The sequence below is a fragment of the Atractosteus spatula genome, chromosome 22, assembly GCF_055471065.1.
Source record: "Atractosteus spatula isolate fAtrSpa1 chromosome 22, fAtrSpa1.hap1, whole genome shotgun sequence".
Classification (NCBI taxonomy): Eukaryota; Metazoa; Chordata; class Actinopteri; order Semionotiformes; family Lepisosteidae; genus Atractosteus; species Atractosteus spatula.
In genome coordinates this window covers 7,833,186-7,855,873 of record NC_142727.1, presented here as the reverse complement: position 1 = coordinate 7,855,873, position 22,688 = coordinate 7,833,186, and the positions used below count along the sequence as shown (strand labels likewise).

The 22,688-nt window shown below is 48.3% G+C and overlaps 1 protein-coding gene across 3 annotated transcripts in view; it reads left to right on the top strand.

Moving 5' to 3' along the window:
- arhgef12b (Rho guanine nucleotide exchange factor 12b) overlaps window positions 1-21,840 on the top strand; it is a 92,292-nt gene extending 70,452 nt beyond the window's left edge. For 2 of the 3 annotated variants that reach the window (XM_088939659.1, XM_088939656.1), the window contains 20 exons: window positions 369-584; window positions 1,297-1,447; window positions 2,465-2,500; window positions 2,689-2,846; window positions 3,759-3,905; window positions 4,664-4,749; window positions 5,364-5,486; window positions 6,169-6,283; window positions 7,421-7,521; window positions 8,129-8,206; window positions 8,894-8,969; window positions 9,479-9,646; window positions 10,764-10,851; window positions 11,363-11,440; window positions 11,844-11,941; window positions 12,227-12,487; window positions 15,434-15,718; window positions 16,761-16,993; window positions 17,693-17,765; window positions 19,330-21,840. In XM_088939659.1, coding sequence (XP_088795785.1) covers window positions 369-584; window positions 1,297-1,447; window positions 2,465-2,500; window positions 2,689-2,846; window positions 3,759-3,905; window positions 4,664-4,749; window positions 5,364-5,486; window positions 6,169-6,283; window positions 7,421-7,521; window positions 8,129-8,206; window positions 8,894-8,969; window positions 9,479-9,646; window positions 10,764-10,851; window positions 11,363-11,440; window positions 11,844-11,941; window positions 12,227-12,487; window positions 15,434-15,718; window positions 16,761-16,993; window positions 17,693-17,765; window positions 19,330-19,340 — 2,582 coding nt within the window. In that variant the 3' untranslated portion in view covers window positions 19,341-21,840. The remainder of the gene's footprint in view (window positions 1-368; window positions 585-1,296; window positions 1,448-2,464; window positions 2,501-2,688; window positions 2,847-3,758; window positions 3,906-4,663; window positions 4,750-5,363; window positions 5,487-6,168; window positions 6,284-7,420; window positions 7,522-8,128; window positions 8,207-8,893; window positions 8,970-9,478; window positions 9,647-10,763; window positions 10,852-11,362; window positions 11,441-11,843; window positions 11,942-12,226; window positions 12,488-15,433; window positions 15,719-16,760; window positions 16,994-17,692; window positions 17,766-19,329) is intronic. The other variant, XM_088939658.1, reaches the window with a different exon arrangement.
- The last annotated feature ends 848 nt before the right edge of the window (window positions 21,841-22,688 follow it).

The window sequence follows — 22,688 nt, the reverse complement described above, 5'->3', positions numbered from 1 at the left end:
AACAACGATCACTTTGACGGTGCTTTGAAAAGCTGCAGTGGTTGAACGTACCATATTGGCATAGCAAACAAATGCCGTATCAATTGGTGGCGTTAGTCTGCAGTGAGGTGGTGAACCCCAGCTCTGGGTTGTTGCACTGACGATTCATAGTTGCAGAGAATCCTGTCATGTGTGAGTGAGTCCAGGACAGCAGAGCTGGGAGCCAGCTGTGTGACGATGGAGCTTTTGTTTCGGGAGGGGGGCTGTGCTTGGAGGGGGCTTCGCCACTCCCTCCCGCATCAGCAGCTCCACCCTCCCGCGACTCCTGGGCACTGATGGCACAGAGCGGCGGTACTGACTGCTCTGCCTGGCGGCGTGTCTGTGTGCAGTAGGCCGCGCCATGGAGCTCCACGGCAAGCGGCCGCAGAAGCAGATGTCCCAGCCGGCCCCCAGCGTCCCCGAGCACCCGGAGCCCGGCCGCACCCGGGGCAGCCAGTCCAGCGAGGGCTCGGACCCCACGCACACCCCGTCTCTCGCCACCTCGCCTCCTCACAGCGCCAGCGGGGGCCTGAGCGCCGAGCCAGGGGGGCGCGACTTCGACTCTGGTCAGCCCCCTTTCGCTCCCGTCTCGCTCCTCAGCTTCCTCTCCCTTTGTTTCCCTCTCGCTTCCCCTCTTATTCCGTGCTTTGTGCGCTGCTTCCCACCCAGAGAGCTCGTGCCTCTTCCTGAGCCCGAGCCCTTCCTGCTCCGGCCTCTTGTACGGCTTTCTGTGCGTCTCTGTGACTTGTTTGTCCTGCCTAAATAACCGCATTGCCTTCTCTTCATCCTCTGTAATAATCCATAATCAGTTTTCATAGCCATATGCACTAGCAGAAATCTCTTTTTTCTATCCTTCCCACTATGTTTCTTACTTGTTTTCCACGTGTGGATTTTTCTTTCTAATTTAACTGGATGTTTAGTGTAGATTTCCTAATCACAGTTCAGCCAGGCTTCTTGTTTTTGCTGTTCATTCTTTGCTTTTGTTCTAGTGACATGTTTATACATCGTGGCTGTAGAGCATAGAAATTGGAGGGATTTTAATGTTTTTTTCTTGTGACGTTCTGAGCTGAACCCGTCAAGTTTCTGGAATTTCGGAAGCTTGGTTCTGCCTCGGACTGTTTTCCCGAACTGTGTTTGCTCTCAAGCAGTTCGAGCAGTTTCCTGCTCTCAGAGCCTTGAGTCCACAGCATAGTGCTCCTGTCTGCCCCTCTCTGTACCCCGGCTGCTTTTGAGTGGATCTGGGTCCCAGTTAACCGTCCCTCCCCCTTGCCTGGACAGGTGCCGCCCCGTTCTCGGCAGCCCCCAAACACGGCGAGGGGCAGCACCCGGGCGAATCTGTGGATGGCCTGCCCCGGACCCCCAACACGGTCTTCGACTTCAACATCCCCGGCTTCGAGCAGCTGCCGGAAGAGGAGCGGGAGGTGGACAGGTGAGGACTTGTGGCTGAGCTCTGCCCGCAAGCGAACGAGTGCGTGGTCGTGGCCTTCTGTGAGCGAACTGCAGGCATCCCCCTTTCTGTGGTGACGCAGGCTCTGGGTGGAGCTTTTCGAAGGATCTTGTTTGGCTGCCAAGTCCACATTAGTTGAAACAACAGCATGCTGGGTGTTGGGTTACTGGAGCTGAGTTTGTACAGGGGCCTGGGAGAAATTTTTGGCCAGACCGAGCCACCCGAGGCTATATTTGTTCCAGCTCTGACTTTATTTAGAGTGCTCGCCAGAGGATGGAGCAGAGCTCTGCCTGTCTTTCGACGTTGCCTCCTGAAATGGCTTAATGTTTTCTTTTCATACGCTGTTGTTACTTTCCTTTCTCCCGTCTGAAGACTGGAGGGGGTTTATCACTCGTGGTAAGTCTTGGGGGGTCTCTTATACGTCACAGAGCTCTCGGTTTTTCGTTTTTAGTCACTGTGTTCAGCCTGCGAAGGGAATCTGTTCTTGCTTGCTCATAGTGACACTACTATCACATTAATTGTGGTTAAATTTAATTTTCTGCTGTAAGAACAAGCTACTTGATTAAAAACAGCAGTAAGGCAACAGCATATCATCTGTCCTTATTAGTTTGTCAGACTAATACGTAGCTTAGGGTAAAATGTGTGTTTACTGTATGCATTGTGCGAGCTGGTGCTTGAGGTACCCGAAGCTGCTGAGCTTGTGTCCACTCTTTCCCTCGCTGTGCTGCTGGCCAGGCCTGTCCCTGTCAGTCTCCCACTGGGCACTGAGTGACGGAGAGAGCCGTCAGTGGGAGAAGTGAGTAAGCAGCGTTAGAACTGGAACAGCAGAACTTGGCTTCGCATGATCTGTGATGCTGCTTGAATCATTTTTTGAGAAGGTGGGGGGGTTTGAATGGTATTTCTTCTTGCCCCTTCAGTCTTCATGTGACCTGTGACCCCTGTGACTGAAAAGAAACCAAGTCGGTCCTGAAGTGACTGAATCTCTGTGTTTCTTTGCAGAACCCTGGAGGTTGGCACCCCCAAGGCCATCAGAAGGTGACGTCATGCTTTTGTTTTTAAATGTAGTTTGATCTTTCCAGGGCTGTAACAGCGCTTGGGAAAGCTTTTAATTTCCGCGCGTATCCGCGGAAGTTCGCCTGGCATCTGCAGGGGTTCTTCAGGGCTTCCCCTGGGCCGTGCAGCCTCGCTCACTTTCCTTCTCTCTCCCTCCGCTGCCCTGTCAGGATGGACACGCTAAGCGGCGGCGATGTGCAGAGCGAGGATGACCAGTGCTACGAAATCGACGCTGAGCTGGACCCGCCGAACTGGCAGCAGCTGGTGAGCCGGGAGGTTCTGGCCGGCCTGACACCCCACGAGATCAAGAGGCAGGAAGTCATTAATGGTGAGGTCAAAGGTCGTATAGGAGGCTGGTCCAGTCAACAAGGCAGTGTGAGCAACCTGGAAATCTGTACTGGAAAAAAAAGACCTACAATGGGACCTAGTTTATCTTGCACCTAAAACCTTCTGTTGCTGTGATCCCCTGTTTATTCATCAGTGTGCACCTGAAAGATTGTGAGTTCATATGTGAGTTTAGCACTATAACCAGATTTTCCAAGTGATCTCCTGGGTTCGTTCTTCTTTTGCAAACGGGTTACAAACAAGAGGAGGCCATATGGGCCAACACCCTAATGAGTTGGTCAATCCAGTCATCCAGCTGTTTCTTGATAGAAGATTAGAAGACCCATATTATCCCAATCCTGGGAATATCATTTGTCAATATATCTGTCACAACCTTTACCAATATAAAGAAAAAGACATGCATACAAGTACAGAAAATCAAGATAGAAGATACATCATACAATACTACAACAAGTCTTTACATTTTAGCATTTATGGGATTGTAAATGCACTGGAAGTGCTCATTTGACAGTGTGATTGCTGCAGGAACCAAAGAGCTTCTGTGTCTGTAGGTGTTTATCTTGTGTTGCAAAGGCTGCTCCCCATTCTGTTATAGCTATGCAACCTGTTGTAAAGGGGGTGACTTACATCTCCTATTATCTGTTTTGTCTTTTCCTTCATAAGATGTTTATAGAGCTCAAACACAGTCATTTGGCTATTGTCAATAATTCAACTCAATAATATATATTTAAGTAATTCCATTGGCAAGAATGGCCGAGTATCGGCCTCAGTCGATTATTATGCTGTGTTACGGCTCACTGCCCTCTGCTGTTCCAGTACTGTAATGGCCCTTAGCGCAGGGCGCGTGTGTGTGGTTCGCCTTGACCTCTGACCCCAGCCTGCCTGCCGTTGACAGAGCTGTTCTACACGGAGCGCGCTCACCTGCGCATGCTGCGTGTGCTGGACCGCGTCTTCTACCAGAAGCTCTCTCAGGAGGCCATCCTGTCCCCCGGAGAAATCAAGCAAATCTTCGCCAACCTGGAGGAGATCCTGCAGCTGCACGGTACAGTCAGCCATGTCCCAGCTCTGTGCCTGGGCACCCCCAGGTCCGCGTCCCAGCTCTGCCTGGGCACCCCCAGGTCCGCGTCCCAGCTCTGGGCCTGGGCACCCCCCAGGTCCGCGTCCCAGCTCTGTGCCTGGGCACCCCCAGGTCCGCGTCCCAGCTCTGCCTGGGCACCCCCAGGTCCGCGTCCCAGCTCTGTGCCTGGGCACCCCCAGATCTGCGTCCCAGCTCTGTGCCTGGGCACCCCCAGGTCCGCGTCCCAGCTCTGTGCCTGGGCACCCCCAGATCCGCGTCCCAGCTCTGTGCCTGGGCACCCCCAGGTCCGCGTCCCAGCTCTGTGCCTGGGCACCCCCAGGTCCGCGTCCCAGCTCTGTGCCTGGGCACCCCCAGGTCCGCGTCCCAACTCTGTGCCTGGGCACCCCCAGGTCCGCGTCCCGGCTCTGTGCCTGGGCACCCCCAGGTCCGCGTCCCGGCTCTGTGCCTGGCACTACGCTGCCGACAATTTTTTTTCTATGTCAAACATCATGCTGTAGCCCGTTATAGACCCTGTACGTTAGATACAAATTTGCTTCAAGCCAAGCTGTTCTCAGAATAGGATGCATTGCAGTTATAGATGCAGCATAGATTAATAGAACTAAGATTTAATGTAATTCTATCTTCGATCACTAGGCCTTGTTATAGATACTGTTCTGCCTTCTGTCTGGATCCTGTTGCTGGTTGCTGTGTAGTAACGCTCTCTGCCTCTCTGTGTCTTGTAGTTTCAATAAGCGAACAAATGGTGACAATCCGCAAGAAAAACGAGACGTCGGTGATTGACCAGATCGGAGATGACCTTCTGTCCTGGGTGAGAGGAAATGTAAAGCTCTGGGCATTGTACGGCAGCTCGGATTCAGAGAGCCTGATATACAGTATGCTAATCGGGTGTTGGGGGAAAACGGTCTTTGCTTCTGCACGCTAAACTCTGCGGCTCTGCTACCGTTTGCTTAAATGTAATCTGGATGATTAATTTTTTTTTTCTGTTTGGGGAAAAAAACAAGGGGAGCATATTTTGCACTGCAGCAAAAATCTGCTCTTCCTTGAAACTATGTTCATATGTTTATGATATATGTGATAACTGTGTCCATATGTTCATATGATATTAGTCTTGTATCTATTTTTTGTATTGTTTTTTTTTTTTGTTTTATTAAAGGTCTAAATGTTTATGTCCTCAGTGATTCTTTTCAAAAACGCAGGCGCTCATTGGGGGAAGCTCTTGTTAGTTCTCCCCAATGGGAGCTGGAGGAGTGTCTCTAGTGCTGACCGGGCCGGCAGAGACACGGCCGTGTGTGTGAGTGTGCGGCACTGGGCCTTAGGCTGGGCGAATGAGGCGTCACTCCGGCGACGGGGTGGTGGGGGGGGCGGCGGCGTTGCCGTGGCGACTGCCGGCCTGACCTGGATGTGTCGGGATTGGTTTTCCAGTTCAGCGGCGGGGAGGAGGAGAAGATCAAGCGGGCGGTCGGGACTTTCTGCAGCAACCAGCCCTTCGCTCTGGAGCTGATCAAGACGAAGAAGAAGGACTCTCGGTTCACGACCTTCATCCAGGTGAGCGCTGACGCTTGGGCTTGAACTGTGAAATTGACTTTCACAATGTGTCGCCATTCCTTTCTCTGAGCAGAATACATGCTTGGCGAGAACCAGGTACGGTACTTAAACTTTTTATTAATGGTTTGGCTCAGCAGCATCTTGTGAAGCTGATAAGAGTGGATCTGTAAAAGTCCTCAAGGGGAAGTCTGAAAGTAGTCAATGCTCAGTTAAACCCTCCATTTACTTAATAATAAGAATAAGTTAATTGTTTGTTCCCAGCTCTGAACCATGTTGGAGCTTTCACTGTGTTTTGTAAGTGAAATAAAGTCCCAAACGTGTGACTAGAAACATAATGCAAATATTCCAGTGAAGCAACTTCTTAGGTCAATTAAGGCTTCAGTTATCAAATGAAAACCATCAGATGTGTAGGTCACCAGGACCAGGACTGAGTGAAAAAGGAGAAGACATGAGGCTCAGGGTCTTTGAAAAGCAGCCCTATCAGAGCTACTTGTGTATTTTGTCCTTATCTATGTGTTGCTGTATATACAAAGTTACCAGCTTGTGTTTCCTGCTGGTAGTGGCACTCGGATGCCCTGGGTTTAGCCGTGAAGCTCTGTGCTCCCCAGTGTGGTCTGCAGGGCTCTGGCCTTGTCGGTGGACTCGGCCTGCCCTGACCGTGCCGTTGCGGTCTGTGTTGCAGGAGGCGGAGAGCAACCGGCTGTGTCGCAGGCTGCAGCTGAAGGACATCATTCCCGTGGAGATGCAGAGACTGACCAAGTACCCCCTGCTGCTGGAGAACATCGCCAAGTACACAGGTTCGGCCTGGCTGCTGCTGCTCCCGGAGGCGCTCACTGTCACATTGGTTCTGGGAAGCGCTTTGATTACTTCATCAGCCCTTGAGTACTTCTCACAGTCAGTGAAATGTTTAGGAGTGGGCTGACAACTAAGTACTCTATAATTCTTACTAATCCTTACACTTACATAGCTCTTTTCTGGACTCTCCACTCAAAGCGCTTTACAGGTAATGGGGATCCCCTCCACCACCACCTGGATGATGCACCAGTACTCTCACCACACACCAGCTCTCAGTGAGGAGAGCAGAGTGCTAAAGCCAGTTCAGAGATGAGGATTATTAGGAGGCCATGACTGGTAAAGACCAGGGGGTAATTTGGCCAGGACGCCAGAGTTACACCCCTACTATTTTCGAGAAACGCCCTGGGATTTTTAATGACCACAGAGAGTAAGGACCTCAGTTTTACATCTCATTTAGAGGATGGTGCCTTTTTACAGTATAGTGTCTCCATCACTATACTGGGGCATTAGGACCCTCACAGATCGCAGGGTATGCGCTCCCTACTGGTCATACTTACACCTAGTCCAGCAGCAACCTTGGTTTTTCTCAGGAGGTCTCACATCCAGGTACTGACCAGGCTCACACCTGCTGAGTTGGTTGCCAGTTGCGAGTTTCATGGTGATACAGATGCTGCTAAAAAAGCTAAATTCCCATTCCGTTAATTATTTGGAAACTAAATTTATTTTTTTACAGTTCTTAATTAATTGCAAATTGAAGATTCCAGTAACAACTCCAACTTGGCACTTGAGTTGCCTATCTCTGCCGTGAAGGAACTCTAGGAACTCGGAGTCATGCCGAGCTTGTTGCACCAATACTCACGCGAGATGAAAGGAACATGTCTCTGGTCTAACAGCCGGCGAGCAAGTTAAGAAGCAGTCAATGTGAGGATGTCTCATTTGACGAATCCCTCAATGGCCAGTTGTGACATCATTAAGCAGAGGCAGGATTGGGTGGAGCAGCAGAGAGATGTGTCCAGACAGCATAGTGCTTTAACTTGTCTCTTCCTTGGCATAACTTTGGCTTGTGTTTCCCGAAGCCCTATGAGGTGCCATGTCAGAATTAAGGCGCTGTGTCAGCTAAAGCTGTTGTCATTGTGCAGAGGACGCGGAGGAGAAGGAGAAGGTGAAGAGGGCTGGCGAATGCTGCCGACAGATCCTCAACTACGTCAACCAGGCCGTCAAGGAGTCAGAGAACAAGCAGGTAGGGGTGTCCAGCAGAGGGCAGTGCAACACGCCCAGCCCCTGTCCAGCCGTCCTGCAGGACGTCTTACTGCACGGCCTGTGACTTCAGGATGCAACCCCGGCTCGCGCAAAAATCTGTGTTTCTTTTTCCAGAAACCTTGAGTTACTTACAGCAGCTCAAACTGGGCACCTGCTTGTGGGAGGGAAATACCCTTTGAAAATGAAACTGAAGTATTCACTGAACAGTCACACACACACACCCTATCTTCCAAGATCTTCACACTGTGATGCTCATTCAGCCCAGTTTAACAAAAGCACTGTGCATTTAAATGTCATGTAAAAAGCCAGGCCATGTGTGTATGTTTTCTGCTGTTCCTTACCAAAGTAATTGGTAATAATTGGTAAAGTGAATTATATGTTACAACCTCAATTAGAAATGTAGCTGTAATGAAAATGATGCACCTATAGCACTGTAGAGTGGTGTATGTTTTGGAACTGTAATAAGATAAATCAAACCCAAGGATTTTCGAAACGGTTTAATACTGTTCCATGTAAAGGAGCTACAGTATAGTGCAGTGGTGGACAGTATTGTGGTGCTGATGTGTGTCTGTCCATCTCTCTCTCAGAGACTGGAGGACTACCAGCGGAGACTGGACCTCTCTTCCCTGAAGCAGAGCGAGTACCCCATGATCTCGGAGTTCAAGGTGAGAACCGGAGGGGGAACAGTGAGGTGCAAGACCTCCTGAATGACGTTAAACACCAAGGCATCATCCTTCGTCCTTTCCACAGTATAAGGGCTTCTTCTTTACAGATCAGTATATAATAGAATCTAATAAAAGCTCTAAAAAGTGGTGGTTGTGCTGAAAATCCTTGACAAGCTCTCCCAGAAGCCTAATTCTGAGGCTAATGTTTCTGATTTTGGCAGGTCGGCTGACTGCGTGAGTTCTGCAACATTAACAGAGGTGACAGTGTTGGCCTCAGCTCTTTAACAGTCTGGTTAAAACAGAACTCAAGACTGGGAGCTGCCCTAAGAAGTGGGTTCCCTAGATTGGGGGGTGAAAAGGACAAAGGTGGTTTCAGGTTTTTTTTTGTCCTGGGACACCATTAGCTTTTCAGTGCAACACCAGCTCCGAGAGAATTTCCTTTTAATGTTTCTGCAGCAGTAGCACTCCGTCTGAGAAACCGAGATCTTGGAATAAATTTGGAATAATTTAACATTCCTCAGTTTCAGAATTTCTCCTGCTTCTTCCACATCGGAGTCAAAGTTTGAGTTCTCTAGGAAGTGCCGGGGAGTGCGGTGGGAGAGGGCGGAAGAGTTTTGGAATTGGGGAGCTCTGCCCTGTCACTGGGAATTGCCTTGATGAAATCTCCCGTTGTCCCTCCTCCGTCAGAATCTTGACCTGACCAAGCGGAAGATGATCCATGAGGGACCTCTGTCCTGGAAGGTCAACAAGGACAAGACAATCGGTAGGTGCCGATTGCTACATCGCTACGCCCCGGACAAAGGGGATGTGGCATGGCTGAGGCCCACAACAGGCCCACAAAGGACACTGCAGGATTTTATCTGTCGCTCACAGAGCAGATTTTCATGTTGAGTTTTTAGAACTAGATCAGTATAAATATTACACATTTAACATTATTTCTGCACCTTTTGTTGCTTCTACACTTATTGCATATTGCCTGTAAATGCTGCCTGTCTCTTTACACTGCCTTGTTTTTAAGACTCGCTTGGCTTGTGATCAGTGTCTGTCCCCATCCATGAGTGTGTAATATAAGGGGGGGACAACTGCAAATGACAAGATAGAGAATCGGAGCTCTGAAGATTCATTTTTCTAGTGCGAGGTTCTTAAATTACAGGACAGAAACTGAGCTCTGATGCCCCGATTGAGTTCTGCCCTGGCGTTGTGAAAATCCTCCCGAAACCTGTACAGCTACTGACGTTCCCTCCACCTCTCCCTGTCCCTCACCCCCTCCAGAGCTGTACACGCTGCTCCTGGAGGACATCCTCGTTCTCCTGCAGAAGCAGGACGAGCGGCTCATCCTCAAGTGCCACAGCAAGAACCTGGCCGGCACCGCGGACACCAAGCACATCTTCAGCCCCATCATCAAGCTCAACACTGTCCTGGTGCGCTCGGTGGCCACAGGTGAGCCGCTGCCGTGCCCTTCTCTTGGCTCCTCGCTGCTGCTGGCACGCCGATGTCTCTACACTTCTCATAGAGCATCATGGTTTCCACCCTCTCAGTAGGAAGTTGTGGAATTTGACAGCAGTGTGCTACAGCAAAAATAATGACAGTACAACCTTGCTATTTGCGAGTTCTACATTAGCGGTTTCGCCTATTCGCACGAGATTCTCTGTGATCACTTTTTTCAGATTAGCAGACCAGAATCGCCTCCTGGTGAGCTGCGCAGTGGGAGAGTAAATGCAGGCGCCCCCTTGCGCATCTTCATCTCGTATCTCTGCTTCACACGACCTGCGTCGGTCTCTGCAGTCACAGCTTGGTTAAAGAAGAGTTCACGTGTTTATGCAGCAGTGCATCGTGGGTTAGGGTGTAGTCATTCGGTCTTTGTCAAGAAAGCATGGGATGTGTGGTGGGTGTAGGCCTGTTATCAGAGTAATACCTGTAAGTGAGTGTTGTGAAAGCTATCTCAGTCTCAGTTCTCGCATGTCTTGCGGGAAAGAATAACACGATAAATTAGAAGAAAGAATCAGACAAATTGCAGGACTAGGACGGCGATATATGGTTGAGTGGGAAGGGAGTGAGTACACATTTACATTCTTGTCCGTTATTACTGTGCTGTAACTTCATTACAGTACAGCAATGGTGCATTTACAGTATTAATAAAAACAAGATGTAAAAAATGCACTCTACTAGGAAAGAAATCTAGTAGATCTAGAAGATCTCTTAACACGGAGTGAGCTATAATGTTGCAGAAACCTTGCACATGCAATAACCTGAATTATACCAGGAATACAATGTTTTTTTTATTTCTAGTATTCATTTTCTTTATAAATACTACCAACAAATACATTATTTCTGAAATACTGTAGTTAGCAGTTATAGCACAAATATTACAACAGACTGCCTGTTTCACAAGCAGAGGAGCCATGCCCTGTTTTCCGTTCCTGGAGTCTTCAAGGTGCCCAACAGCCGCGAATGCTGGGCTTTTGCTGAACCTGGCCATCAGGATCATGCTTTTCGGAGTTGCCCTGTTGGTTTTCTGTGGGTGACCCGGATCTGGCCTTTTCTTGTCTCCGTACAGATAACAAGTCATTCTTTGTGCTCTCCATGTCGGACAACGGGGCTCAGATCTACGAGCTGATGGCTCAGACGGTGTCGGAGCAGAAAACGTGAGTGTGCCCCACCGCCACGTAGGGCTGGGCGATATGGCCAAAAACATTATCACGATAAAAATTTTCATATCAGTCGATATCGATAATTATCACGATAAATGTCAAAATCATTATTTCTTTCAAGTTTAAAGGCAGATTTTTTCTCCTGAGTGAAAGTTGAAGAAACCAGACAGTTAATTGGTAAATTAAACAACTCTTCGAGCTGGCCGTTGGCAGCACTACATTTGCTTCAGTGTCGCTCATTTCTCCACTCGAACTACAATCCTGTCAGCCACCACCGTGTGGGTAAACAACACCACGTTAGCTGCCCGGTCTGCAACGCGCACTCGCGCAGTATTTTGTGCGCATGCGCATAAATCAAACATTTATCGAACTTTTGTTAAAATTATATCGAGGAAAATTATATCGCGATAATTATCGTTATCGAATTATCACCCAGCACTGCTTGTGCAGCAACCTCGTCACCTCAGGCCTGTCACTTACCTTCCTCTCCTCTTCTCTCCACTAGGTGGCAGTACCTGATCACGCAGAGGGCCGACTCCATGAAAACAAAGCCACACAATGTCATACCCTTACCTCAGCCTGAGTAAGCCCTTCTGCTTTTCTCCTTATCTGATCTTGTGTGTGTGTTTGCAGTGATAGATTCAAAACTTCAGGCTGTCAGCCGTCAGCTATCAGCCCTTAAAAAGCAAATCAAAGAAGCCGTGAAGTAACTTGTCCTGTTTTTATTACTGCCGTTTCCAAACTTACTACATATTTAATTGTGTTCTTTAAAGTATGTCTCATTTATAAGTCAAAGAGCCTTTTGCTTTTTTCCAGCACCATTTTTTCTTATTTAGATATAGAGATTTCTTTGAAAGAAGCAAGGTCTTGTTACTCGCAGATGTGAGACGTTCTGTCTTGGAAGTGTAGAAGGAGCCGATGAGTGGAAGGAGAGATCACACGTTGAAAGTGTGAGATGTCTAATTCCCCAGCACTGTCTCTTTCAGCAGCGAGCGAGATGACGCAGACCTGATCAGCACCACCGCACACCACAAACTGAGCAAAGACTCGGACCACATATCCACTGCCAGCGTCCAGTCCCCAGGTGACCCCGACGAACAAGCCTTCTCTGAAACTCCTTTGCATGCTGCCCTCCCATTTCCTCTGTGCACTTGTGTTTATGTGGCTTTGCTGTTGTTCGTGTAGTAAACTGTCGTTCATAGCAGTTCACCTACATTTGCACCTTTTTATAACAGTATAATGTGATGATTTTGCTACTTCATGCCAGACCAGTTTTTGTTGGGCTACACAAATGCTTCCTTTGTTAGTTTTGCCAGTAATAGTACTGATGTGTGTCTTACTCCCAATTTTTTTTACTGGTGTGCCACAGAGAAAGATGTAGGCATGCCCTCCCCCGGGATACTGCAGACTCCGTCCTCTGACTCCGCCCCCTTCGAGGGGCTCAAATCAGATGAGGAGGAGGCGGGGCAGGAGGAGGAGGAGGAGGGGCCCTACCTGGATCCCGAGCTAGATGATCGGCTACCCTTCTTGCCTCAAAGGTCACGGCAAGGTGTGGCCATTGATGATGAGGAACTGGCTGCCTTTCACTTCCCGCCCTCCCCTGCAAGAGCTGAGGAAGCCCTAAAGAGCTGTGAGTGAAAGCCACTGCTGTGTGCAGAACTACTGGAAACCCATACCATGTATGTGTACACGTATAATAGATACACAGGGAGACAGATACTTTTGAGACATTTCGGCTCACTTCACCCTGCAACTCACAGCTGACAGCCCACTGAAGCTCAGTAGGTGTGAGCCTGGCCAGTACCTGGGGAAGCTAAGGCAGCTGCTGGAAGAAGTATTAGAGGAACCAGTAATGCCCCAGTTTAATGATGGGGACACTATAAAACAAGTAAAATGCCACTGTAAAATGGCAGCATCCTTCAGATGAGACATAAAACCGAAGTCCTGACTCTTTGTGGTCATTAAAATTCCCCGGGTGTTTCTCTAAGAGTAGGTAAAGTGGTGTGAAAAAGTAAGTACACCCCATGAAAAGGTTTGTCTTTTCTTACATTTTTGGACAAAATTATATTTGATCGTCATTTCAAAAATACTGATAGATTTAGGGCGGAGCGGTGGCTCTGTGGCTAAGGATCTGCGCCTGTGGCTGGAAGGTTGCCGGTTCAAATCCCATGGCCGGCAGGGGAATCCTACTCCGTTGGGCTCCTGAGCAAGGCCCTTAACCCCACCTGCTCCAGGGGCGCTGTACAATGGCTGACCCTGCGCTCTGACCCCAAGCTCTCTCCCTATCTGTGCGTCTGTGTGTCTCATGGAGAGCAAGCTGGGGTATGCGAAAAGACAAATTCCTAATACAAGAAATTGTATAGGGTTAATAAAGTGATGTTAGATAAAGGTGATCTAATTTTTAGAAATAACATTTGTACTGTTTAAATCAACAGAAATGCAGTTTCTTTTCATGGAAAAAGTTAGTACACCCCTACCTTTATCATTGCATCAAATGCCTAAAATTAGAATCAGGTGCACCAAAACAGGTGCAAATGAATAGAACATCATTAGAGAGCAACTTGGTGGGCACTGCCTTATATAAACATCAGAAAGCCGGTTTGGTCTTAGCAATTGAGGTGTGTGGCTACATCCAAGATCAAAAGAGCTCTCTGAGGCCCTCAGAAGAAAGAAATGTTGTTGCACCTATGAGTCTGGGAAGGGTTTAAAAAGCCTTTGACAAGCAATTTGTAGTCAATCACTCCACTGTCCAAAAGATCATCTACAAATGGAGAAAAGTTCAAACCACTGGCAATCTATCCAGGCCAGGTCATCCCAGCTAATTAAGCCCAAGAGCTGACCGAAAGATGCTGCAGGAAGTCTCCAAGAACCCCAGGATAACATCAAGGGATTTACAGGAAAGTCTGGCCTCAGTCAAGTTCAAAGTGCATGAGTCCACCATCTGAAAGAGATGGCACAACTTTGCCCTACATGCGAGGTCAGGAAGGAAGAAGCCTCTGCTCTCAAAAAAAGAATATAGAGGCACGACTGCAGTTTGCCGGACAACACCTAGGTGAAGATCAGGACTATTGGAACAATGTGCTGTGGACGGATGTGACAAAGGTAGAGCTGTTTGGCCACAATGCCAGATGTCACGTTTGGCGAAAACGAAAAACTGCCTTTGACCAAAAGAACCTCATGCCAACTGTAAAGCATGGTGGTGGAAGCATTATGGTTTGGGACTGCTCTTCTGCCTCAAGCCCTGGCCAGCTTGCCATCATAGAGTCAACCATGAATTCCACATTGTACCAGAGAGTACTTGAGGAGAATGTGAGGCCATCTGTCAAAAAGCTGAAGCTGAACTGTAAGTCGACCCTGCAACAAGACAGTGACCCAAAACACTGAAGCAAATCCACAACAAAATGGCATGAAATGAAGAAATGGAGGGTTATGGCCAAGTCAAAGCCCAGATCTTAGCCCCATAGAAATGCTGTGGGGGGACATGAAGCAGGCAGTACATGCAAGAAAGCCCTCAAACATCATGCAGTTGAAGGAGTTCTGTAAGGAGGAGTGGGCAAAAAATTCTCCAAGTCGATGTAGGAGACTGATAGACAATTACAAGAAGTGCTTACAAGAAGTGATTTCTGCCAAAGGGGTCAACGCCAGCTATTGAAGCTTGGGGGTGTACTTATTTTTTCCACAGCAGACAATTGCATTTCTGACTTTATTTTTGTTGAATGAATGATTGCAAAGAATCATTTTCTTTATTTTTTTTCTTCAATCATTTTCATTATTTGTTTAGTTAGATCACATTTTATTTATCGATATTGTCAAAATGAAGATCAAATATCCATACATGCAAATATGTTGAAAAACACACACCTTTTCAGGGGGTGTACTTACTGTATGTTACCCCAGTAAATGCCAAATTTCCCCTGGTCTTTACCAATCAAGGCCTCCTAATAACCCCCATCTCTGAACTGGTTTCATCACTCTGCTCTCCTCCCCACTGAGAGCTGGTGTGTGGGGAGAGAACTGGAGTATCATCCAGGTGGGGCTGCACACTGGTGGTGGTGGAGGGGAGTCCCCATTACCTGTAAAGCGCTTTGAGTGAAGTTTCCAGAAAAGTGCTATATAAGTGTAGGAATAATAATAATAATAATAATAATTGCTTACACTTATATAGCGCTTTTCTGGACACTCCACTCAAAGTGCTTTACAGGTAATGGAGACTCCCCTCCACCACCACCAATGTGCAGCCCCACCTGGATGATACTCTCCCCACACACCAGCTCTCAGTGGGGAGGAGAGCAGAGTGATGAAGCCAGTTCAGAGAGGGAGATTATTAGGAGGCCATGATTGATAAGGGTCAATAGGAAATTAGGCCAGGACACTGGGGTTACACCCCTACTCTTTTCGAGAAACGCCCTGGGATTTTTAATGACCACAGAGAGTCAGGACCTCTATAATAATAATAATAATAAGTATAATAATAATACTTTTAGCAAACCAAGGCAAAACCTGGTGATGTGTGTGCGGGTGGTTGTACTGCGGAGCGGGGCTGCACTGACCTTCTGTGTGTCTCCCTCTGTCTCAGTGGCGGCGCTCAAGCAGGCTCTGCTCAGCCAGCTGCTCCTGGAGGGCGAGAGGGGTCCCCTGGACGCCCCACAAGGGCGCCCCTCCTCGGGGCGCCTCCTCCGGACCACGTCCCTGCGCGGGCCCGTGGCGGCGGGCCGCTCCCCCGACAGCACCGCGGGCGAGCCCAGCGAGAGCGGCGCCGGCCCGGCTAGAGGCCCGAGGCAGAGCCGGGAGGGCGAGGCGGGCAGGGAGGCGGCCTCCGGCGAGGCAGCGGAGGGGGCTTTCGAGCCATCGGAGAACTACGGTGAGCAAATCCAGGCTCTGATCTTCCGGGTTTTTTTGTTGGGTTTTGAGAAGGTTTCACCTGATCAGGTTTCTGAAATAACCCGCTGTCAAATACCTCTGATTAACCATTTCAGCATCAGATATGAAACAAAGGGGCCTGAAATATCCACCACTTAACGCTGAATTCATACGACACCCAGCAGATTTTCTTATTAATTCTGAACTTTTCGGAGGTTAACCTGTCAATGAGGTCAGCAGATACCAGGTACTGTCAGGAACAGTTCTTTCCGGGCCCTATGCGGACAACACGATCCGAAAGGTGAAGAAACAATAGGGAAAAATATCATGCAGGAGTCGGTCAGGAGACAGGGGGGCGTGTCCATGCAGTGCTAGTGTCCGGGGGGAGTGAATCCAGGGCGAACAATCCAGGGGTAAATCCAGAGGGGGAATCCAAGACGGGAGGTTTAGTCCAAGACCAGGGGATCCATCCGTAGTTAAAACCAGAACCGGGTCGGGACCGGCGGGGCAGGGAATCAGGAACAGGAAACTAAAACCATAACGGAGCCAGACGCGGCAGGACCCCGGGCTCTCACGATGCGCAAATCAACGAGAAGCCCCGGGCAAACGCCTGCGTCTGGCTTTAAAGGTGGAACTAAAGAGGGGCTGGAATAAGGAACAGGTGTGGGGAATGGGACAGAACGAGGAAGGGCTGGAGCGCCCTTAAGAGGAGGAGTAACGATCGTGACAGGTACTGCGAGTTTCTACAGCAAATCCTGGGAATCCTAGTGAGACGGGACTCTTGTGAGTCCTCTTTCATTAGATACTATCTAGAAAATGGAGGAAAAGCCCTCATCCAGGTGGAGCCTGTGTGTGGTTGCTTTATACTTAATGAAGAGTACTGTTGTGCATTGCAGTGCGTTACTAGAGTTCAACAAGGTTTCTGTGTCGCTCTTAGATTTAGTTCTTCTAATAGCAGCAGGTGTTTCTAGCTGTTTTGTGTTGTCAGACACGGCCGGGAGTTGTGGCAGAGCCCAGCTTAGGAATGGTTTCTGTCTGTACAGCACACAGGTACCTGGTGCTGGAGGGCGACGAGGGGGCAGGGGAGAGCAGTACCGACGACGACCTGTTGAGCGGCCCCAGCGAGCTGGGGGAGCGCCGGGGGTCGGCCGGCGACGCGGGCATCGACCTGAAGAAGCTGCTGTCGCCGTCCTCGCTGCCCGCCAGCGTTCCTGACTTCGGCCGACAAGTCATGACGCACATCCGGGTGTTGCAGGCCAGCCTGCACCATCTAAAGGTACCCGTCGGACCTTCTGGGACTAGGGCGCAGGGGCACAGGGCTGAGCCAGGCCTTCCATGCTTAAATGGTGCTTCTCCATGAACCACAGCGAACCACAGAAGCACGGTGGCCTGCGCTGTGGTACAGCTCTGAGCCCATGCCTGGTTCTCTGCCTTGTACTGAATTACTCACCTTCCACCTGGATCAGTACACAACAAACAAAAGGAATCTGAGACAGCCAGTTTCACAAATTGATGGGACGGTTCGCACCTAGACATTTTGTTCTGCTCGTAGGGCTTTTAATGCTGTTGAAACATCACTTTATTTCCCAGCTGCCAGGGTTGTTAAGACCTGTTCTGTTGTCGCTGCAGGTACACATGTTGCTAAGAGTTTTCCAGCTCGTATTGCCATCTGTCGCTGTAGTAGTCTTGATGCATGTGTGTGAGGATGTTCAGTGTTCGGGTGCAGTCTTACTGGCTATATAGAGGCGAAGTCCCCTGGTCTGCTGGCAAGGAGTGCTGCAATACTCAAAGTGAACTCTTTTCCATTCTGCATTATTAAAGAGGCATTAATGCAGCTACTGGCTGATTATTTAATTATGAGTTCCATAATCAAGGAGCTGGCCTTGGCCAGGAGAACGGTCTGCAGTGGCCACAGTTGAATAGCCGTAGCTGGGAGCATCCAGACCCTCATTTGATCTGCTTTCTCTTTTAACAGGAGGTGGAGACCAAGTATAACCTACTATGCCAAAGGCTGGCAGGATCAGCTTCTGACACAGACGAACACAAAGGTACAGAATCTGCTCTCGGGCTCGGAGACGTCACCAGCTGTGCTCTGCCTTCAGCGCCACCGTGTGGTGTCAGTGTGCTATGACACTGTCAGGGTGTGATGAGGGCACCTGATACAGAAACTCATTGGACGGCGTTGTCATTCTTGAGTTACATAGGGTTTTACATAAAAACCCGAAACGATTACTCCCATGTTGACATTCTGATTGTCAATAGCATAGTTGTCCATCCAATGTTGGAAAAACCCCTTATTCCAGCAGAACGTAGAAAAGTGATCAAGTGTTTTCCAGACACCTTTGGAGTTAGTAGATGTATATCACAGTTGCATAGATGTCAGTTTTGAGCTCTCAGTCTCTACCTCTTTAAAAAGAGTTGTAGCGTTTGTAAAATTGTCACTTTGCAATTACCAGGTTGATGTAAACTTTCAGAAATGAGAGTGTAATTAATGCATTCAGCTGTTTAATTGCACTGAAGAGTGTAATTATAACATTTCAGGGAACTGGGAGCCTGGTAGAGAGTAAAGCACACCCTCTCTATAGCAGACCTCAAAGATGCTTAGAATTAGTTAATTGAAACAACAGCTGTTTTTATTTTGCTCCTGTTTTTTTGAGGGATTCTGTCTGATTCCTGTAAGCATGCCGTCTCCTCTCCTCTCGCTCTTTCTGCATTTGAGGATAAATCATACACGTCTGTCTGGCTTTACTGCTTTACTGAATGCAGTACTTGCGAGCCAAATAAAAAACAAGCTGTAAAAGTCATTGATTTATGTATATTAGTGTTGGAGAAGCTGTGTCTGATAACAGTAGCCACTAGAGGGTATTAGACTTGTTAGTTTACAGTACAGGCCTGGTGTGTAGGAACTGGCATAGCATAAATCATGGAATTGGTTCCCATTCTGTTGTAGATGCCGGTGTATCTTAAGTGCTTCTGGGATCTGAGGGGTATTTTTTGCCATTTCTTGTTTCGAAACAAGTGGCCGCTTTTGGTTGACTCATCCCGCAGCCGGCAGAGGAATCCGACTCTGTTGGGCTCCTGAGCAAGGCCCTTAACCCCAAGTGCTCCAGGGGCGTCGTACAATGGCAGACCCTGCGCCCTGACCCCAAGCTTCTCTCCCTGTCTGTGTGTCTCATGGAGAGCAAGCTGGGGTATGCGAAAAGACAAATTCCTAATGCAAGAAATTGTAAAGGGTTAAAAAAGTGATAAAGTGATGTTATCTTCTTTAGCCGTTACAGGACTAAAAGGGGCCAGTTGAAGAATCTCTGAAATATTGTTCCCGGTGTGCGCTTTATTTTTATTAACATTGAGTCTTTGTAGCCTGATCTTCCAGCTGCACCTTAAGGCTTGAGCAGTAGAATTAGTCTTCACTGCTCTGCTTCCCTTTGCGCCTGATGAGATGACAATAAGATCGATCCTTCACCCAGGGGTCATGCAGCTCAGCTCCAGCTCAGCTGGAGGATTAACAGTGTGGCCGATGAGCCAATACAATGAAGCTATAGTCCCTCCCTTTTTCTGGTGATGGTTCCCACAAGTCCTAACAAGGCCTCTTTCTGTCTCCCCTCCATGCAGACAAGAGTTAGTGCTGGCAGAGGATGGCCAGCCCCTGCACCCCGCCCAGAAGGACGACTGGCCGGAGGGACGGAGGGGACATACCGGCTCAACCCCTGGCACTGCGGCGCAGCCCCTCCTTCCACTCCTGATGGGAGGGGGGGAGCAAGGGGGGGCAGGAAGGCGCGAGAGAAGCGCCCGTCGGTCTCTCCTCTGTCACGCCTGCACCAGGCAATCAGGGAAGACAGCCTGAGCAGCGCACCCCCCAGTCCTCCCTGAAGACCCCCCTCTGCTCGGAGGAAGAACTTACCAAATCGAACAAGAAGAGGAGAAATACATAATCTGATAATAACATCTTTAGATTTTGTTTTTGTTTTTTTTACCCCAAGATGTATTTATTTGACTTTAATTTTATTTGATTTTTTAAGAACTCTGAATCTCGTTTTCCACTATCCCGTTTCTGGGGTGCTGTGTGGCCTCCTGAACTCTAGAGGGCAGCCTTGGTTGTCTCTGTGCTCTGCCCGTCGGGCGCAAGCGCTAGCCTTGTGAGAAGCTGGTCTGAAGTGGATCTTGCACTGCTGTAGTTCCCTAAGGGCACGATTGTGCCGGCAGAGCTATGAAGAACGTCCTGCCCAGGTGTGGGGCTGGGTCTGGAGAAAACTAGCGGGTTTGATGACGGAATAATACACACTGCATTTTATTGTACTCCCTCCCCTGCGTCATTTTAAAAGCATTTTCATTGCTTACAACTTTCTTCAGCCAGCCGTGTTGCACCCCGTTCTAATATTTATATAAAACGTTTAAAAAAAGCAAAGGGATCTTGTAGGGTTTCTTCCACTTTAATTCGGTTCTTAATCACTAAGCCTGGGCTGTTAACAAACCACGCGGTTGCCAAAGATTGGCAGAAGATGTCGAGCAGTATTTTTTTTGTTGTTGTAAAAATGAGTACTTCGCACACAGCTGATGACTGTATGACTGATCTTTTAGTTCAGTCAACCACCACGTTTTTATTCGCACCAAAGCGGAGCCGTTGGACGGTTCAGTCGCAGAAACCACGAGCACCGTGCATCGAGTGGGGCGGGGCAAGGGAGCGCGCTAACGTCACCGGAGCGCGTGGAGTCGGCTCGTGGTGGGGCTGCGCTTCGTGGCCAGGGAAGCGGTTCTGAGCCCCGAGCCGCAGCTCGAGGGTCCGGGGTTCGATTCCGGCTTGGCGCGGCGGTCGGTGCGGAGGCTTCATTTTCTCGCTGAGTCGGAGCAGGCAGGCGAGTTACGGGCAGGGAAATTCCAGGGGGTCTCGTACTTAAAGGCGCTGTTCGTGATGGCCTGCTCCCGTCTTTTCAGTTGTCCGATGTTCAGTTAAAAGTAACTGTTCCTGAAACAACTTTGCATCTTGTGCGTAACAAGCTCGAGATAAAAGGGAACAGAAAAATCTCTTTGTTGGAAGCTTTATTGCTGTTTTTTTTTTACAGAGTACAGATTCCCCTAAGACGGTATTGTCTGTGTGTACTGCGCTGTGGGTGGGCTTTCTTTCAGCAGTTTTGCCTGTGTTAGGGGCATTTCCATGTCAGGATGAATTTACAGCTGTCAACCACAAGGTGTCGCTCCAAACTTAAGAAAGTGTCTGTGTGTGTGTGGGGGGGGGGGGGTCTGCACAGCGTGCCCTTTAACCTCGTTTGATAATTTGTCAATGCATTGACTTTATTTTTCTAGTCAGGACAGCCCTTAAAGTTGTGCCCTTGCCTTTACTAACCCGGGAGGAGAAGTGAGCGGGGAGGGAGGAATCGGTTGCTGTGTGTTTCATTTGGATTTTTGAAGATGTTACTTTTGTATTTTCTATCGCGTTACTGTACAGGGTCCTTCGGAAATGGGCTACTATAGATATTTTCATTCACAGACGAAGGAGGAGAAATAAAGGGGGGGGAGAGACTGTGTGCCTCGCTGTCAGCCCGCCGCCGGGCGCGGATTCATCCATCGCTCCCCCGAAACACGGAAACCGCAGAGCAGGGAGCTCGGGGATCATGTTGTGTAAAAATTGTACAATTCTGACCATCACTGCATCTCAAAACAAGAAAGACGATGAGATATGTTCCTAATTATTTTTTAATTGGTTTTTGTGTGTTGTTTTTTTTCTGCTTTCTACATCATACAATCATTTATTATTTTAACAGAAATTACTAAAAAAAAAAAGAAATAAAGGACTCCGCAAAGTATTCCTAAAAATATTAATGTAATCTGTATTTTTATTGATCTTTTTGTCTAGACGTTTATGAGGCATTATTATATTATATTATTATATTATTATTGTTATTATCATCATGCGCTCTTTGGTTCACTGTTTTAAACAACATGTAAAATAGCTCTTTTAGTGGAGAGATTCTATGTAATTTGAACAAGCTGATATATTGTTCAAGAACAAAGCAAGAAGACAAAATTGTGTATTTTTTATTTGAATTTTGTTTGGGGGAGGGGAGGATTCTGGGCCTTAAAAAGAAAAAAAAGTGTTCAAATATCATTAAATAAGCTTGGTGGAAACAGTGGATGTCTGCTTTTTTTAATTGTAGAGCAGAAACTTGACAGGCGAGAGGATGGATGTGCTGTTGGTTTAAATTGGTCTTGAATCAGTTCTTTGGGAAAGCAGAATAGTTATGGTTTCTTTACACAAAGGGTGGTGGAAGTGTGGAACAGGCTGCCCAGCCCATGCTGCATGGGCCGCCTGTCTTTTGTTACCATCCTTGTGGTTTCTGGTCAAACAAAGTTCTTGCTTATCCTGCGCGACCAATTGTTTTTGTGCTCTGCCTCTTCTCTCGGGTCTCGTACAGACACCTGTATCTCAAGAAGCTTGCTGTGGCTTTTGAGCAAAGCAGCCTGGGATTCCCAAAGGCTGTACGTGTTCCTAGAGTTTTACCTTTTAGCCACAAGTGCTTGTAGCTTAAAAGAGATAGAGTGATCCCCACAGAGGTGAGGCAGCCATTAGGAAGCTGTGAAGCTGTGCGTTTAAGAGTTAGTCTCTTCATTCTTTATCTTGTGGAGTCAATTCAGACAAAGTTCTACATGAATTCTATCGCAGAAGTGAGTGTCACAGGCATTACAAGCGCTTAAGCTTAACAACTCTTCAGGGCCTGATGGTGCTCTGTTTGTGCTTAAGGAAACGAGAGATGTTATGAGCCATTAATTGCTGTGCCCCAAGATTGGGTTTTCTTCTTCTGGAGCGATGATCTTAAAGATCCTAATTGAGGGACCTGAAAACAAGGTGTGTAATGGTGTTGACACAACGAAGCACCTGCCCAGACGAATATTCCATATGAGCCAGACGTGCAAGCTTTAGTGAAGGAGCAGAGGTGACGAGGAGTGTGGGGTGAATATGAAATTCTTCTGACCTT